At 49.1% G+C, this 16297-nt stretch overlaps 1 protein-coding gene across 8 annotated transcripts in view; it reads left to right on the plus strand.

Annotated features, from left to right (window-relative positions):
- TNIP1 (TNFAIP3 interacting protein 1) overlaps window positions 1-16297 on the plus strand; it is a 58506-nt gene that overhangs the window by 31466 nt on the left and 10743 nt on the right. For all 8 annotated transcript variants that reach the window (XM_011985309.1, XM_011985308.1, XM_011985313.1 and 5 more), the window contains 6 exons: window positions 242-433; window positions 4941-5035; window positions 7252-7375; window positions 11255-11344; window positions 14242-14307; window positions 14535-14666. In XM_011985309.1, the coding sequence (XP_011840699.1) occupies window positions 242-433; window positions 4941-5035; window positions 7252-7375; window positions 11255-11344; window positions 14242-14307; window positions 14535-14666 (699 nt within the window). The remainder of the gene's footprint in view (window positions 1-241; window positions 434-4940; window positions 5036-7251; window positions 7376-11254; window positions 11345-14241; window positions 14308-14534; window positions 14667-16297) is intronic.

Here is a 16297-nt window from a genome sequence, read left to right on the forward strand (position 1 = left end):
AGTGTGTGGGAGGATGGTGGCCCCGCTGCTGTGGAGCCACCAGTGGCCTGTGGGTCCTGGGTCCTGCCCTGTGAGTCAGCCCCAGACAGGGAACCTGCATAACTGGAGAATTTCCCTGGGCTGAGCTGGGGTTACAGGGGGAAACTGAGTCATGAGAAATGAGGAAGCAGAGGGAGAATGGACTGGCGGCGCCTACTCAGGCCTTGGTGAAGAGTGGGCCATGTGCCCTTTCCCTCTCCAGGTGCTGGGCCCCCTGCCCCATGAGGACGGCAACCTGATGCTGCACCTGCAGCGCCTGGAGACCACGCTGAGTGTGTGTGCTGAGGAGCCGGACCACGGCCAGCTCTTCACCCACCTGGGCCGCATGGCCCTGGAGTTCAACCGACTGGCATCCAAGGTGCACAAGAATGAGCAGCGCACCTCCATCCTGCAGGTGAGGCACATGGGGAGGGCGGCCCGAGACAGGCAGGCGTGCTTCCCCCCGAGCTCTTCCCACCTTCCTGCTCCTGGGAATCCACGGGTACTGTGGGGACTTCTGAAGGCTGCGTTGTGGGCAGACTTTGGGCTTTTTGTTCAGGGTGATGAACAGGATAAGGAAGTTGTGGGGAGGGATGAGGAAGAGGAAGGAAATGGGGAAATATAGGATGGGCAATGTGAGTGTCATGGTTGGGGATACCCCCAGCAGTCCTGCCTTTCTTTCTCATGTGCAGGGTGGAGGGATGGGAAGGGAGGGAACAAAGGTCAACTCCTTTTGTTATGCCCCTTTCCCCCCAGGGTAGGCACCCTCATTATCACCACTTCACAGGTGGGGAAGCAGCCCTTTTTTTGCCCAAGGTCACCTAGCTGATAAATGGTGAAGTTGGGATTGGAATCTCGATCTCTTGCATTCCAAAGCCCATACTCTTGACCACCATCCCAACCTGACTCCCCTATTGACTTCCTTTTAAAAGCTTCCTTGGGCTGTGGGGAATGGCCAGATTTCCTTGCTAGGCCAGGCCAGACCTTGGAGTTATATGGTCCTTGGTTCCAGTATGACCCTTTATTGCTGCATGACCTTGGACAAGTCACTCATCCTCTCTGTCCCCCAATGTTCCTATCAGTAACATGAGCTAGGAGTGCCTCCATGGTTAGATTGCTGCATTAAATGAGGCCATGTACAGGATGTCCCCAGTGTGGTCCAGAACCTAGTCCATGCTGGAAGAGAGGTCCCCATTCGGAATTCATGACGGGCATCCACACTGGGCGGAGGGTCTTAGCCTTGCAGGCTTTGGCAGCAAGAAAGTGTTCAGTTATAATTGGTGACCATTCTAAAGATGGCAAAACAGAGGCTTCTGAGGGACTGCTTGTGATCTGAGCGCCCGCCACCTTAGTGACAGAGCCGTGACTTGAAGCCTCCTTACTCCCTGCAGGCCCTCTGGTCTATGGTCTATGGTCTACCTCTGGTCTATGGTCTCATTCATGTCAGCAGGCACTCAAGTGCCCCGCTGATGGCAGAAGGGGGAGTCCCCCTTGCGTGACCTTGGGTTGCCAAAAGCAGGAAGGGCAACCAGGTTGGAGACGCAGTGTGAGGAGAAGTGTGGGGGCAGAGGAGCACGCAGGACGCTTATCCTACCTGGAGGGGAGGGGTGTTTTGGGAGGTGAGGCTGAACGAGAGGCAGAGGCCTGGAGGGCCAGGCTGAGAGAAAGGAACCCCTTTAAGATGTCAGTGAGGCTTCAAGGTATCCAGGCCGAACCCTGGCAAGGTGAGCCTGGCACAGTGCCTGGGCTGTGGGCAGGGTGGGAAGGTGTCTGGGGTGAGAGCACTTAGTGCATCCACTTTTCAGCTTTGAGATGGGGATAGATCCCAGGTCCCCTAAAAGGGGTCCTGCCAACCTCTGTTATTCTTTATTTCAGGCCCCTCCCTATTTATTTCCTTCTTAGCTCTTGTCATAGTTTGTAATAATTTTATTTAATAAATTTTTTCTTATACTCTTTTTTTTTCTTATACTCTCTGCTAGAAGGTAAGCTTGAGGGGGGCAGGCACCATGTCTATTATATTCACTGTTGCATCCCAGTTCCTGCTACTTCATACACATTTGGTGAATGAATGAATGAACAAAAGAATAAATGATCAAATGAACTCAGAGGTTAGCTCTTGTAGCGCCTTGGATGGAAGGTGATGATCTTTATGACCTCTGATGATTCTATGCATTGGCCGGTTTGCACCCAGGGCATTGACCCAGAGACTCCAAGGAAACAGCCCTCTAGACTGCAATGGTAGAACAGTAAGTGAGGCCTTGTCCTGGCCTTCCCTTAGGGACCAGGAGCAGGCCATTCTGTTCCCTGGAGGCCTCACCCAGAGACATGGCATCTCGGGTATTTTTACTGCCTGGGTGGAGGTATATTAATCCAGTTCCTCCTCATTCATTCACTGATTTGTTTCTTGGTTCACTAAACATGTTCAAGGTCAGGTATAGCATAAGGCTCTCTGCTAGGCATTGAATGGACTCAACAATAATTTTTCAATTTCTTTTTTTTTGAGGGGTGGTGGGGGACAGGGTCTTGCTCTACCACCCAGGCTAGAGTGCAGTGGTGCGACCACAGCTCACTGCAGCCTTGATCTCCTGGGCTCAGTCCTCCCACCTCAGTTCCCTGAATAGCTGAGACTACATGCATACGCCATTATGCCTGACCAATTTTTTGGTATTTTTAGTAGAGACAGGGTTTTGCCATGTTGCCCAGGCTGGTATTGAACTCCTGGGCTCAAGTGATCCTCCTGCCTCAGCCTCCCAAAGTGCTGGGATTACTGGTGTGAGCCACCATGCCCAGCCAGTTTTCTGTTTTCTGAGCCTCATCTCCCTCATTGTCCAACCACCTCCAGTTTAAGGCTGTGTCCTCCATTCAGCCTTCCCGAGAGTCTCCTGTGTGAGTCAGAAATGAAACAACTCTGAAATCTCCCTGGATTACACAACAAAAGTTTTCGCTCCTATTCTGTGTGGCAGGGGTTTGTTTCTGCTCTACACAGTTCCTCAGAGTCCCAGGGAGAAAGGGGCCCCACCTTCCAGTGTCCTTTAGAGAACGAGGCATCCACATCAGCCCCTGCTACCAGGAAAAAGAGACTGGGGAATTGTGCATAGGACAACCCAGGAGTGATGCTTGTCCCTTCCGCACCTCTTTTGTTGGCCAGAACTAGTCACATGATTGCGTCTACCTGCAACGGGCCTGGGAGATGAAAGGCAGCAGATGGCTGTTTAGTGAATGGCCCTGGTGCTGGCCCAGCTCAAAGACTGTCCCCTCCTTTGGGCACCATCTCTCTCCCTTCTCTGATCTTTCATCACAGGGGAAAGAGACACCAGTGTAGGGTCTGCCAGATGGAGTTTTACTCCCAGTGATGAGTCTTAGCAGCTGTGCACCTGTTAGACTGTACAATTTTTACCTGGTTTCCCCACATTTAACATAGAGATGAGTTACTTAGCTTTGGGGAAGTCGTGAGGCACCAGTGAGGTAGTATATGAAGAAGCACCCAGCCATGTACCTGACCTGGCACAGGTCAGGTGCTCAGTGAGGATTTGTGGAAAGATTGAACAACTCTGTGCATGTTAGCGTTGCTAGTCAGCACCTTTCCTTCCCTGCAGCCTGTGAGGTCCTGAGTCTGGTGACCCCTCTTCCATCCCCAGTTCACAGAGCTTCCAACATGAGTCCCCACACATAAGCAAGTGGCTGATGGTTCATGGACACTTCCACTCTCACTGTCTCATCTGTCCCTCTCAGCAGCCCTATAGAGGAGGCAGAGAAGAAACAGTTGTCCCTGGGCTGGGTGTGGTGGCTCACGCCTGTAATCCCAGCACTTTGGGAGACTGAGGCAGGATCACTTGAGGTCAGGAGTTTGATACCAGCCTGGCCAACATGGTGAAACCCGTCTCAACTAAAAATACAAAAATTAGCCAGGCGTGGTGGCACATGCCTGTAGTCCCAGCTACTCAGGAGGCTGAGGCAGGAGAATCTCTTGAACCCGGGAGGTGGAGGTTGCAGTGAGCTGAGATCATGCTACTGCAGTCCAGCCTGGGCAAAAGAGCGAGACTCTGTCTCCAAAAAAAAAAAAAAAAAAAAAAAACACCAAAACAGTTGTCTTTCTTTTGTAGAGGAGGGAACCAAGTGTTGCAGCCACATTGTGAGGGTGTGAGGGCATAGTGAGGTCCTGACTGAATGCCCCGTCTTCTGACTTTCCCCTTGGCAACACTGGGTACCTCTCACACCTGCAAACTGATGTGTCTTCCAGGCCCCCCACGACTCGCCTGTTCATTTGTCTATTCGGCTGTTCAGTCACGTTGTTCCTTCCACAGACTTTGGAAGATCCCCCAGCTGGGGGCTGGGGATCTGACTGTGAACAAGAGAATGGTTAGGGGTCCCAGCCCTCCAGGAGCTCAGGAATTCATTGGGAGTAAGGGTGGTAGATATTAAGAAAAAGCGGCATAAACAGTTCTTTAGCTGTATCTGTCACAGGTGCTGAGAAGCATAAAAGCAGGGGGCTGTGAGCAAGGATAACAGAGTTGGCCTAAGGTAGCTGGATGGGGGAGTCAGGGAGGACTTCTCTGAGGAGACGGATTTAAACTAAGACTTCAAAGGAAGAGTAGAAGTCAGCCAGGGGAGGCTGGTGGGGAACAGGGGTCTCGGCAATGGGAGCAGGGACGAAGGAGAAGGGATGGAGCTGTCTGTCTTGGAGGAGCAGAAGGCCCCACAGCTGATTCTTGGTCAGGCTTTTCTGTAGTTGGCTCCCAGGGGAGAGGACACGTGGGTGGCCAAGTGGCTTAGCTCCTTAGACAGGGATTGGGTGAGGCCAGGAAAAGGGGATAAGGATCTGGGCCCTAGAGTGGCTGCAGCCCGTCCCTGTCCTCTAGTTCCGCCTGCACCTGGGAGGTGTCCCCTCCTTCCCCTCACCCTGCCTGTTCCCTTGCCGGCAGACCCTGTGTGAGCAGCTTCGGAAGGAGAACGAGGCTCTGAAGGCCAAGTTGGACAAGGGCCTGGAACAGCGGGATCAGGCTGCCGAGAGGCTGCGGTAAGTTCAGGCCCCTCAGAGAAGGGGTGAGGAGTGGGGGCTGCTGGAGGAGGGGCTGGTGTGCAGCACTGATTTCTGGGTTGAGGACGGTGGCTCCGGAGCCCTGTGCCCAGAGCCCTGTTTGGAGGTTATGTCTCTTGATCCTTCTCCTTGGCTCCTTTGGTATTTTCTCTCTGGCCCTTTTGCCACCTTGGGAGGTATATAGAGTGCTTTGAGAGCTTCAGAAGAAAATCAGCATAGATTGCACTTACTTCCTCCTCCAACACTCGCCTCTCTCCCCTGTTAACGGTGAACTGGCTGTGCCAGAGGACTCAGGACTTTGCTGCCTCCTGCTGGTCACCATCCTGACCTGCTCTGTCTTCCTGAGAACATCAGAGGTCCGCCTCTGGACTAGCGGGCTTAGACTTAACTGAGGGTTGAGGGTCAGGGAAAGGCATTACAAGTTTATATGCCTTCCCTTCCTTCCTTTGCAAGATTCTGAATTGACAGGTCTTAGGCAAGACCTAGGAGCCTGCATTTCACCAGGAGTCTGTGATTATGAAGGAGGTAGGCCCAGGATCATGCCTTGGGAAACACTGATCTTGACTGTCAGGGCTTGACAAGCCCTTGGAGATCATGCAGGGCAGACCCCTCACTGTGCAGAGGGGAAACTGAGGCCCAGGGAGAGGCAGGGACTTGATTGGAGTCTTACAACAAGAACTTGGGCCTCCTTGCTCTCCATCCTCTGAGTGGCCACAATTCCTGCCTGCACTGTGGCCCTGGACAATTTGGGGGATGAGTCATCTGTTGGGTGCCAGTTGGGCTCAGGCACATATAGGAAAGGCCTGTGTTATAGACAAGACTTGCCACTGCGTTTTCCTCCTCCTCTTTTTCTTATTAAAATCAACAGAAAGAGAAGGAATATAAACTTCTTAAGTATGGCCACAGAAGTAATGTTTAACTACTGAGCCATTGGTTATTTTGAATCAGTGTGTAATTTATTTGCTTTTGGATGGCCAAGGATGCAGTTTTGGGGTTTTTATAGCCCTACTGACCCCATCCATGGATTCAAAAACCGAAACTGGGGAAAAGACTCACGGATTAGAAGGCAAGAATGCAAGTCTTTCCTGTATGACTTTGGGAAAGTCACCTTACTTATTGGCTTTTCAAGCGGAAACTCAGCTGGCAAACAGAACATAAAGAAATGGTGACCGGGCATGGTGGCTCACACCAGTAATCCCAGTACTTTGGGAGGCTAAGGTGGGAGGATTGCTTTGAGTCCATGAGTTTGAGACCAGCCTGGTGAAATGCATCACCACCCCTCCCTCAGCCCCAACAAAAAGTAACAAAAAAATTAGCCAGGTATGGTGGTGTGCCTATAGTCCTAGCTACTCAAGAGGGTGGGGGTGTGTGGTGGGGGAGGTGGGGAGTGGCTGAGGTGGGAGGATTACTTGAGTAGGAGCAGTCGAGGCTCTGGTGAGCTGAGATTGGGCCACTGTATTCCAGCCTGGGTAACAGAATGAGACCCTATCTCAAAAAAAAAAAAAAAAAAAGAAAGAAACATTTTAGTCAGACCTTACTAAAATCACTAATTTTACAATATCCTCTATCACCTGCCTTATTAGTTACTTAGGATTTTACTTTAATTTGATTCATATTTTTACTTAAAATTATAAAAAAAACTTTAGAGTAAGTGGAAAACAGCGTTATCTATGATAAATAGAAGATAACTCTAAATACAAGGAAAATGAAAGGACGTTAATAAATTCAGGCTAAGTATCATTGCACATTGAAGGCTCTGAGCCTGCAGCCTGCACTTCTGTGTTAACAAGGGAGACTGGCGAGTAACTAGAGAAGTGCCCAGGGTCTGTTAGCACCAAGTTCGCACTGTCTCCATGGTCTACACAGGAAATGTGAAGATAATTGGAAAGGGTGTCACTTTCTCACTAGAATGTGATCCAGGGTTATTTAATTTATCCTGAAGGTCTTGTGTGCATAGAAATTCCACAGCTGGGGAAACCCTGCTGTTGACAATCAGAGGCCTCCAGGGAAGCCCACAGATTGAGAGCAAGGTGGCTGAAGATGCCCTTTTTGGTTTTCCCTGAGGGCAGGTTTCAGGATCCTGCAGTACTGCCTGGGGCTCAGCTGCAACTCATGCGACAGTGAGCATTAAGGAACGCTGTAGGTTTCTTAACTCAGGGCCAGCATTGTGACTTCTCTGTTTACCTCCATCCCAGGGAGGAAAATTTGGAGCTCAAGAAGTTATTGATGAGCAATGGCAACAAAGAGAGTGCGTCTGGGCAGCCGGGCTCACCGAAGATGGAAGGGGCAGGCAAGAAGGTGGTGGCTGGACAGCAGCAGGTATGTGGTCAGAAATTCCTTCTGTAGCATCCTTGGTTGCTGGTACTCAGCCTCCGCTTACCACCTCCAGTGACAGTGAGCCTACTTCCTCCTGCAGCCAGTGCCACTGGTAGAAGGTTGTAGCTGTTACGTGTTTTTTTCTTTACTTGGCCTGACCTCCATGCTTAGAGGCTGCTGGTAGTCACTGTGGCTCTGTGGGCCTCATAAGCCTTCTCTTCTCCTGGCTAAATAACTCCAGTTCCTTCAGCCATTGCTCATAGAAGGCAGTGTTGAGTTATTTGCTCAGTCTGGGTGCATTCCCTAAACACATTCCAGTTTGTCAAGGTCTGTCTTAGAGAGTGGTTCCCAAAAGTCAATTTAACATCTTTGATATTCCTGGCAGAATTAGGTTGTTTGGTTGAGCAAGCTCCCTTGGATTCTGCTAAGCTCCTGGGATTGTGTCTCTGGAGCCTCTAAAGTGGACAGGGGAGGGTGCTGGCCAGTTTTGGTGTGGTCTGGTGATGCTGCAGGGCTGGCCCACTCCCCCATCCTCCTCTAGTCCCAGCACTGGCCACATCCAGGTCCCAAGCAGGAGCAGACTCTGCACCCCTTGCCCAGTTGTTACCATTTGCCTTGCTGCAGAGCTGAGTCCCAACTCTTTACCAACATGTTTTAATTTCACCCTTTAATGGGGTTTAATAGCTGAACAGTAGGGCTCAGTGTCTTTAACCCACCCTACACCTATGCAATAGTAGTAATTACCGTAATGGCTTAATTTCTTATTACTGTGTGGCAATGTAGAGTTTATCCAGGACTTGCAAATCTATTATCTTATTTGGGCCTCATCTCTACATATAGAGTAGGCAAGGCTGGGACTATTATTCCAATCTGGAGCTATGGCCGTAGGTTTGGGGAGGTCATGTAACATCATATAATCAGGATTTCTGCCTGACCTGCTGTCAGGCAGATGTAGGGTACGGCCAGGGAAACATGCTGATAAATGGCAAAAGTCTGCTCTTCCCTGGTCTTCTGAATCCCAGCCCATGGAGATCCTCTTTTCTTCCCTTTATTCCCCACATCAGATCCTGCCTTGTCTGCCATCTTGTGGAAGGGACTTGTGAACTCAGTTGTTCTGCCCTGGGTTCTCTGAGCTGCCTCAGGTGTGGAATTCCCTGGGCAGATCTCTTTACTTTTCCTGTGCCCTTTAATCTCCACTCATCTTCCTTGAAAGCCCCGAGCCAGATGCTCTTCCTGCCCTATCTGAGAGTGGGAGCAACTTGCCCTTCTGCCCCAGGGTCTCCTGTCCCATAAGAGGCATGTGTTACAGAGGGTCAACAAGTGTGCCTTGGAATTGCATGCAGGTAGACTACTAGCTCCACCTTTTACCAGCACTGCAGCCTTGGATAGGTCATATAAGACTCCTAGGCTTCAGTTTCCTCTGTAAAATGAAGATAGTACCACCTGCCGCAAGGGGTGGTTGTGAGGATTCAGTGATGCAATGCTTGTAAAGTAGGGTTAGTGTCATAAACAGTGAACATTAGCTGTTGCTCTTTAGGGGAGATTTGGTGCCAGCAGCCAGCTCTGCTGACTCCACGTGGACTCCTCTCTCCCTCGTGGAGGTTCAGGGTGCTCCACCCTAGAACCTGGAGTCCACCCGCTTCCTCCTTCCCCAGTAACTTGTTGACCTTTTTGCCAAGCACAGCTCCCATCCAAGATGCCGCAGATTTCAAGTGGGCAGGCCTGTCTGTCCCCTTTCTCAAAGGGGGTGACCTTCCGTGGAGGGCTCCCCCTCACCTTGTTCCTTGGTGCTATGGTGTGCTTACAGGCCTGAGCCTGTAGGGGGCAAGCTCTGCCCCCAGCCCTCCCCGAAGCCTCTAGGGGGTGCAGTGTGGAGGGAAAGAGAACGCTGAGAATAGAGAGAGTCTGATTCCAGAATGATGGCGGACAATGTCAGAAGTCCAGGACAATGTCAGAAACTTCTTCTGTTTGAGCTTCTCATTGTATGAAGCCCAGAGAAGACGAGGGTCTTGGTGTCCATCACAGAGGGACTTGGAGATAGAGTTGACACACACCCTTTGGACTACTGGCCTTGTCTGCTGTTTCACTCCAGCACTTGCTATTTTTTTTAACCTTTAAACCTTTTTATTTTGATATAACTAGACTTACAGAAGAGTTGCAAAAATAGTCCAGAGAGTTCCCCTATCCCCTTCCTCTACTTCCCCTAATGGCAACATCTTATAGAACCCTGGTTGAATGATCAAAACTAGGAATTAACGGCATGTACTACTTAGTAAACTACAGACTTTATTCAGATTTCATCAGATTTGCACTCACGTCCTGTCGCGTGCCGGCTTGGAGTCTGGGATCTCACATTGCGTTCAGTTATCTCATCTCTCTCGTTTCCTCTAGTCTGTGACAGTTCCTAGTTGTTCCTTGCTTTTCATGACCTTGACACTTTTGAGTTGTACTGGCAAGTTACTCTGTAGAATGTTCTTCAGTTTGGGCTTATTTGCTGTCAAGATTGATGCCTCACAAGTGATTGGATCTCATGATGAGATTGAGGTTATGTGTTTTGGCAAGAATCTCACGGACGTCGCGTTCTATTTACATCAGAGTGTGCAGAACATTTCTCAATCCAGCAGACCAGGGGTACATGACGTCAATGTTTTACTACTGTTAACCTTCATCACTTGCTCAAGTGCTGCCTTTCAAGTTTCTCTGCAAACAAGTGACCAATTTTCCCTTTGTAATTAATTAATGTTTATTTTTGGGAAGCAACTTTTGAGACTATGCAAGTACTCCATTTTTCCTTAAACTTCCACTCACTGATTTTAGTGTCCATTGGTGGAGCTCCACCTGCAGCAGTTATTCCTGTAGTAATGGAATGGTGATTTTGTATTTTACTCATTCTTCCTACACTTATTAATCGGAATTCTTTTGTAAGGAAGAGCTGTCCCTTCTCTCCATTTATTTATGTATTCAGCTATTTTGTTCTATCCGTATGAAGAATATTTATTTCATACTGTGACTTATAATCCAATACTATTGTGATGTATTTTGCTGTTCAAAGTGTTCCCGTTTTGGCCATAGAAGTTTTTTTCAGGTTGTCTCCTGTGCCCTTTTGACATGCCCTTTTATTATTATTGTTATTAGTATTATTCATATGAGCACTTCCTTACTTTCTGGCACTGTAAGATGTACCAAACTCACCTTATATTTTATCTCTCCACCTTATATTTTATCTGCTCCAGCCCCTCAAAGCAGCCCTGTTTCTTTTTAATAAAAAGAAAATGATATTTAGAAACCAACCGAGCACTAGGTGTACTCAGTGCTGCTGGATGTCTCTGCTTTAGCCCCTTACAGAGGACAGAGCTGGGAAACATCTATGTGTACTACACAGATCTTTATTTCTGCATCTTTCTAAAAGTGTTTTTAAATAAACATTTTATGTAACTTTAACTTTTATGAAAAAGTTTTATAAAACATATATGTTTTATAGAATGAATATAGCTATATCTGCCTATATCTATATCTCAAATGTCTTACCTTCCAGGCCACAGAGTTTTTTGGCCAATGTGTGTAGGGGGTGAGGAGAGTGACTGGTAGTACCTTAGAGGTTGTACCTAAGCAGGGAGAGTGGCTATGGGGAGGGGAGAAGGGAAGGGGAGAGGGCCTGGCAGCCACCCTGAGTCGGGGAGGAGGAATCATCACCTTGTAGACTTCTAGAAGGAGGCGTAGTCATGACTGGGACAGTTAGTGCTGTCCTGATGGGTGGGAGGAGTAGGGAGATAGGAGACAGAGGACTGGGGCCACAGGGGTGAGGGGCCTTAGAGGAGCACTGAGTGGGTGAGATAATTTGTATTGAGATTTTGGTGACGGCCCCTCTGTGCTTCTCCCCAGGCTAGTGTGACGGCAGGTAAGGTCCCAGAGGTGGCGGCCTTGGGCGCAGCTGAGAAGAAGGTGAAGATGCTGGAGCAGCAGCGCAGTGAGGTAGGTGGCCGGGGTGGCCGTAATGGGAGGATCCCTCTTCCCTCCCAGGACCAGCAGCACAAAGTCTTGCCCTGGCCTCCTGGCTCTGGCAGGTCCCAGGTCACCATGAGGAGTTGGCATGGTGACCACTGATCCACCTGCCCATAGATGAGGTCTGCCTCCTTGCCCTGGACTGCCCTCTCTTGATCAGTCCGTTTGCCTACAGCGGTCACTCTGAGGAGGCGGCATGTGGGGCATGGCCTAACATTGTTGGGGGTAGAGTTTAGGCAGGCTCCCATGGTAGACCTTGGATGGTGGAAAGAGGTTGTGATAAGTTAGGCAAGTTTTAGCATCACTGATGAGTGGAGGGACCCTCGAGAGGTGGTTTAGGGAGGGCCCATCATGGAAGGAGGGAATTAAGGCCTCTTCCCACTAGTCTGGAGGCTCCATAAATTTACTGTCAAAATTTTTAACGTTAAAAGCTACCTCGGCTGGGTGTGGTGGCTCATGCCTGCAATCCCAGCACTTTGGAAGGCTGAGGCAGGCAGATCACCTGAGGTCAGGGGTTCGGGACCAGCCTGGCCAACATGGCAAAACCCTGTCCCTACTAAAAATACAAAAAATTAGTGGGCGTGGTGGCACATGCCTATTAATCCCAGCTACCCAGGCTGAGGCAGGGAGAATTACTTGAACCCGGGAGGCCAAGGTTGCAATGAGCTGAGACCACGCCATCACATGCCAGCCTGGGAAACAGAACAAGACCCTGTCTCAAAAAAAAAAAAAAAAAAAAAAGCTACCTACCTCTATTGGTGTAGCTACTTTGCAGATATTTTGAGACTCCCATTTCAAGAATTTTCATAGGCAAGAATGAAAAGGACCAGCCAGCAGCTGAAGCCTGCCACAGAATACTGAGTGGATTCCTAAACTCCATTAGGGCGATGGCCAGGTCTTTAGGTAGTTTAAATGTCCCCCAGTACCACTAAGGTGCAGGAGCCGGTTCGTAAGAGGCTCTTAGTTTCCCTCTGCTGCCAAGAGAGAAGCCACACCGCAGAGTCCCTGTGCTGCAGTCCATTCCGCCTTTTCCCGTGGATCTCATGTGTGTTCCTCCTCCTCCTCCTCACACCCCTAGTCTAGTCCAGTCTTTCCAGACCCGAGGTCGAAGTGCAGCTCCTTTTTGGTAGACACTTGTTCTGTGTGTTCCATCTAGCCCCTTTCCACACTGCCTGGGTGCTTCTCTAGAACCCCGAGCCTGCCTGTCCTTGTCCTCCCGCACATTTGAAAGCTTCTTGATGTGCATGTTAGTTTTAGATTTCTTTTTGTATTGTTATAAGCATTTTTTTTTTCTGATTTCAAAAGTGATATAATGCTCATTACAAAAAGATCAAGAACACCACCTCCTAGAGAAGACCACAACTGATTACAGTTTGTTGCATATCCCTCAGTTTTTTTCAAAGTAGAATAAAATTATACATATACGTGTGTGTATATGTATATGTGTATACACACACTGCTTTACAGATTATTTTTTCTTTTCTTTTTTATAAAATTAACTGGGTCAGGCCTGGTGGCTCACACCTGTAATCCCAGCACTTTGGGAGACTGATGCAGGAAGATTACTTGCATCCAGAAGTTTGAGACCAGCCTGGGCAACGTACCAAGACCCTGTCTCTACAAAAAAATAAATTAGCTGGATGTGGTAGTACACACCTGTAGTCTCGGCTACTCGGGGGGCTGAGGTGGGAGGATCACTTGAGCTCAGGAGGCTGCAGTGAGCCATGATCACACCACTGCAGTCCAGCCTGGGCCTGCCTCCAAAAAAAAATTAACTGCCTTTGAGAGTGTCTATTCATATCTATAACATATACTATATTCCTTCAATTCTTAGTAATTTTTTATCATATGCAGTGTTTTTGAAATTGGTGTGGATCCTTATGATGCATCTTAAGGGTCAGGGCCAATACTCCTTTTGTTTTATTTAGTTGATGATGTAGGGTTGTTTTTCTTCCCTGAGGCATTGTTATATCAAGAGTATGGTGGATAATTAGTGTCATCTTCTAACTGAGGAAGTGTGGTAGATGCCTTATTTTCTGTTTTCTTTTTTTAAAACAGGGTCTCACTTTGGTTGCCCAGGCTGGAGTGCAGTGGCATGATCTCAGCTTACTGCCACCTCTGCCTCCTAAGTTTAGGTGATCCTCCCATCTCAGCTTCCCGAGTAGTTGGCACAGTAGATGCGTGCCACCATGCCTGGCTAATTTTTGTGTTTTTTGTAGAGATGGGGTTTTGCCATATTCTCCAGGCTGGTCTTGAACTCCTGAACTCAAGCAATTGGCCCACCTTGGCCTCCCAGAGTGCTGGAATTATAGGCACGAGCCACTGCACCTGGCCGCCTGTTTTCTTATTTTCTTTACAGCTGCACATTGTCTGTTTAAACTATCATTTACTTAACCTATCTTCTGTGCTTAGACTGGCCTCTGGATTTTTTTGTAATACAGATATTGCTGAGATGATTAGCCTTGTGTATATATTTTTGCACACTTGTGTAAGTGTTTCTATCGGTTAAATTATTCACAGTGGAATTATTGGGTTAAAGTTGATGAAAATGTGAAATTTCAATACATAACCCCAGACTGCCCTCCAAAGAGGTGTGTGTGTGTTCCACAACTATTCACCAGAATGATGTGGTTTCCATGTCTTAGTGTTAATCTTGCTTTCCTGGCAAGGTAAAATGCAGCAGTGGATAAAGGTAAATGACTTTGAGTAACATTGAGTTTTTGAGAGGTGAGGGGTGGAGACAGTGTCTGTAGCCACTATTCACATACACTGAGCGCACCTTGGGACGCTGGTGTACATGGGGCAGGAGTTGTCTCTCCTTATTCCTTCTCTGCTCATCTCCTGCTAACTCCAGTCTCTCCCCACAGCTGCTGGAAGTGAACAAGCAGTGGGACCAGCATTTCCGGTCCATGAAGCAGCAGTATGAGCAGAAGGTAATGTGGGGTTCCTGGCCACGCCCACAGGGCATGTCTGGTCTTCATCTCACTGCCTCTTTAGCAGCTTTGAACCTTGGGAAGTGGCCATGCTGAGCCCCAGTATGGCCCAGAGGAGAAGGTGGGGGCAGTGTTGGAGGGCCCAGGGGCAGCCAGGCCCTGCCCACATCCTGGAAGTGCTCTACATCCTTGCCTCATACACTCCTTCTCTCTGCCTCTGAATCTAGATCACTGAGCTGCGTCAGAAGCTGGCTGATTTGCAGAAGCAGGTGACTGACCTGGAGGCCGAGCGGGAGCAGAAGCAGCGTGACTTTGACCGCAAGCTTCTCCTGGCCAAGTCCAAGATTGAAATGGAGGAGGCAAGTGTGACTGTTGGTCCCTGCAGAGTCAGCTCCCCTCCACATTAGCAGAGAGTTCACTGGAGCAAACAAGCCAGGAGCAGGAGTCAGGAGACCTGGGGGTCTAGTGCCAAAGAGCTCTGTGACCAAAAACACAGGCACGTTCCTTCCCTGCACTGCAGTTTCCCATCTGAAAATTGAGAAGGTTGCATTAACTGCAGCTTTGCACATTTTCTTGTTTTTATTCAGAACTTTTTGTTCCATTAAAATCGTAGGGACTGGGGAACTGTACAGGGAAGCACACTGTATAAAAGATCCAAGCAGGCGGCCAGGCACAATGACTCAACGCCTGTAATCCCAGCACTTGGGGAGGCCTAGGCAGATGGATTACCTGAGGTCAGGAGTTCAAGATCAGTGTGGCCAACACGATGAAACCCCGTCTCTACTAAAAAAACAAAACTTAGCTGGTTGTGGCGGCAGGCACCTGCAATCCCAGCTACTCAGGTAGCTGAGGCAGGAGAATCGCTTGAACCTGGGAGGCGGAGGTTGCAGTGAGTCAAGATTGCACCATCGCACTCCAGCCTAGGCAACAACAGTGAAATTCTTTCTCAAAAAAAAAAAAAAAAAAAGATCCAAGCAGGCCTGCTCTGTGGCACTTGGTGGGGTGGGATGCTGCTAAGTGTTCAGCGTAGTGATGGTGATATGCCAGGGACGGGCTACAACATGAGACAGAGCTTCACTTATCCATTCAGGCAGGCATTTGTCCTCAGAGCCTGTCTCAGGCATTATGCTTGGGCATAGAGTCCACAGGAACAGCTCAACCCTGCCCTGGCTGAGAAAGAGGTGCCAGACAACTAATTACAGAAGCAAATCAAGTAAAAGTGTGTTAAGTATTGCAAAGAAGACCAGGTTGGGTGGCTTGTGCCTGTGATCCTGGCACTTTGGGATGTCGAGGTGGGAGGATTGCTTGAGGCCAGGAGTTTGAGACCAACCTCGGTGACACAGCCACACCTTGTCTCTACAAAAATTAAAAATTAGCTGGGTGTGGTAGCGTGCACCTGTAGACCTCGCTACTCAGGCTAAGGTAGGAGGATTGCTTGAGCCCAGGAGTTGGAAGCTGCAGTGAGCTGCGATCGTGCCGCTGCACTCCAGACTGGACAACAGAGTGAAACCCTGTTTCTTTAAAAGAAAAATGTATGGCCGGGCATGGTGGCTCATGCCTGTAATCCCAGCATTTTGGGAGGCCAAGGTGGGCAGATCACTTGAGGTCAGGAGCTCGAGACCAGCCTGGCCAACATGGTGAAACCCCATCTCTAATAAAAATACAAAAATTAACCGGGTGTGGTGGCGCATGTCTGTAGTCCCAGCTACTTGGGAGACTGAGGCACGAGAATCGCTTGAACCCGGAAGGTGGAGGTTGCGGTGAACTGAGATTGCGTCACTGCACTCTAGCCTGGGCAACAGAATGAGACCCTGTCTCAGAAAAAAAGTACGACGAAGAAGAAGTTACAGAGATCAGAGAGTGGGCATAAGTGGGACCAGATTCTTTCTTGGGGGGAAGCAACAGGTCCCCTGAAGTAGTAGTATCTGCCCAGTCATATGTATGACTGAGACCAGCCAAGGCCCATCAGGACCTTGGAGCAGCTTAAAGT

Source organism: Mandrillus leucophaeus, unplaced genomic scaffold (genome assembly GCF_000951045.1).
Source record: "Mandrillus leucophaeus isolate KB7577 unplaced genomic scaffold, Mleu.le_1.0 Scaffold282, whole genome shotgun sequence".
NCBI classification, from domain to species: Eukaryota; Metazoa; Chordata; class Mammalia; order Primates; family Cercopithecidae; genus Mandrillus; species Mandrillus leucophaeus.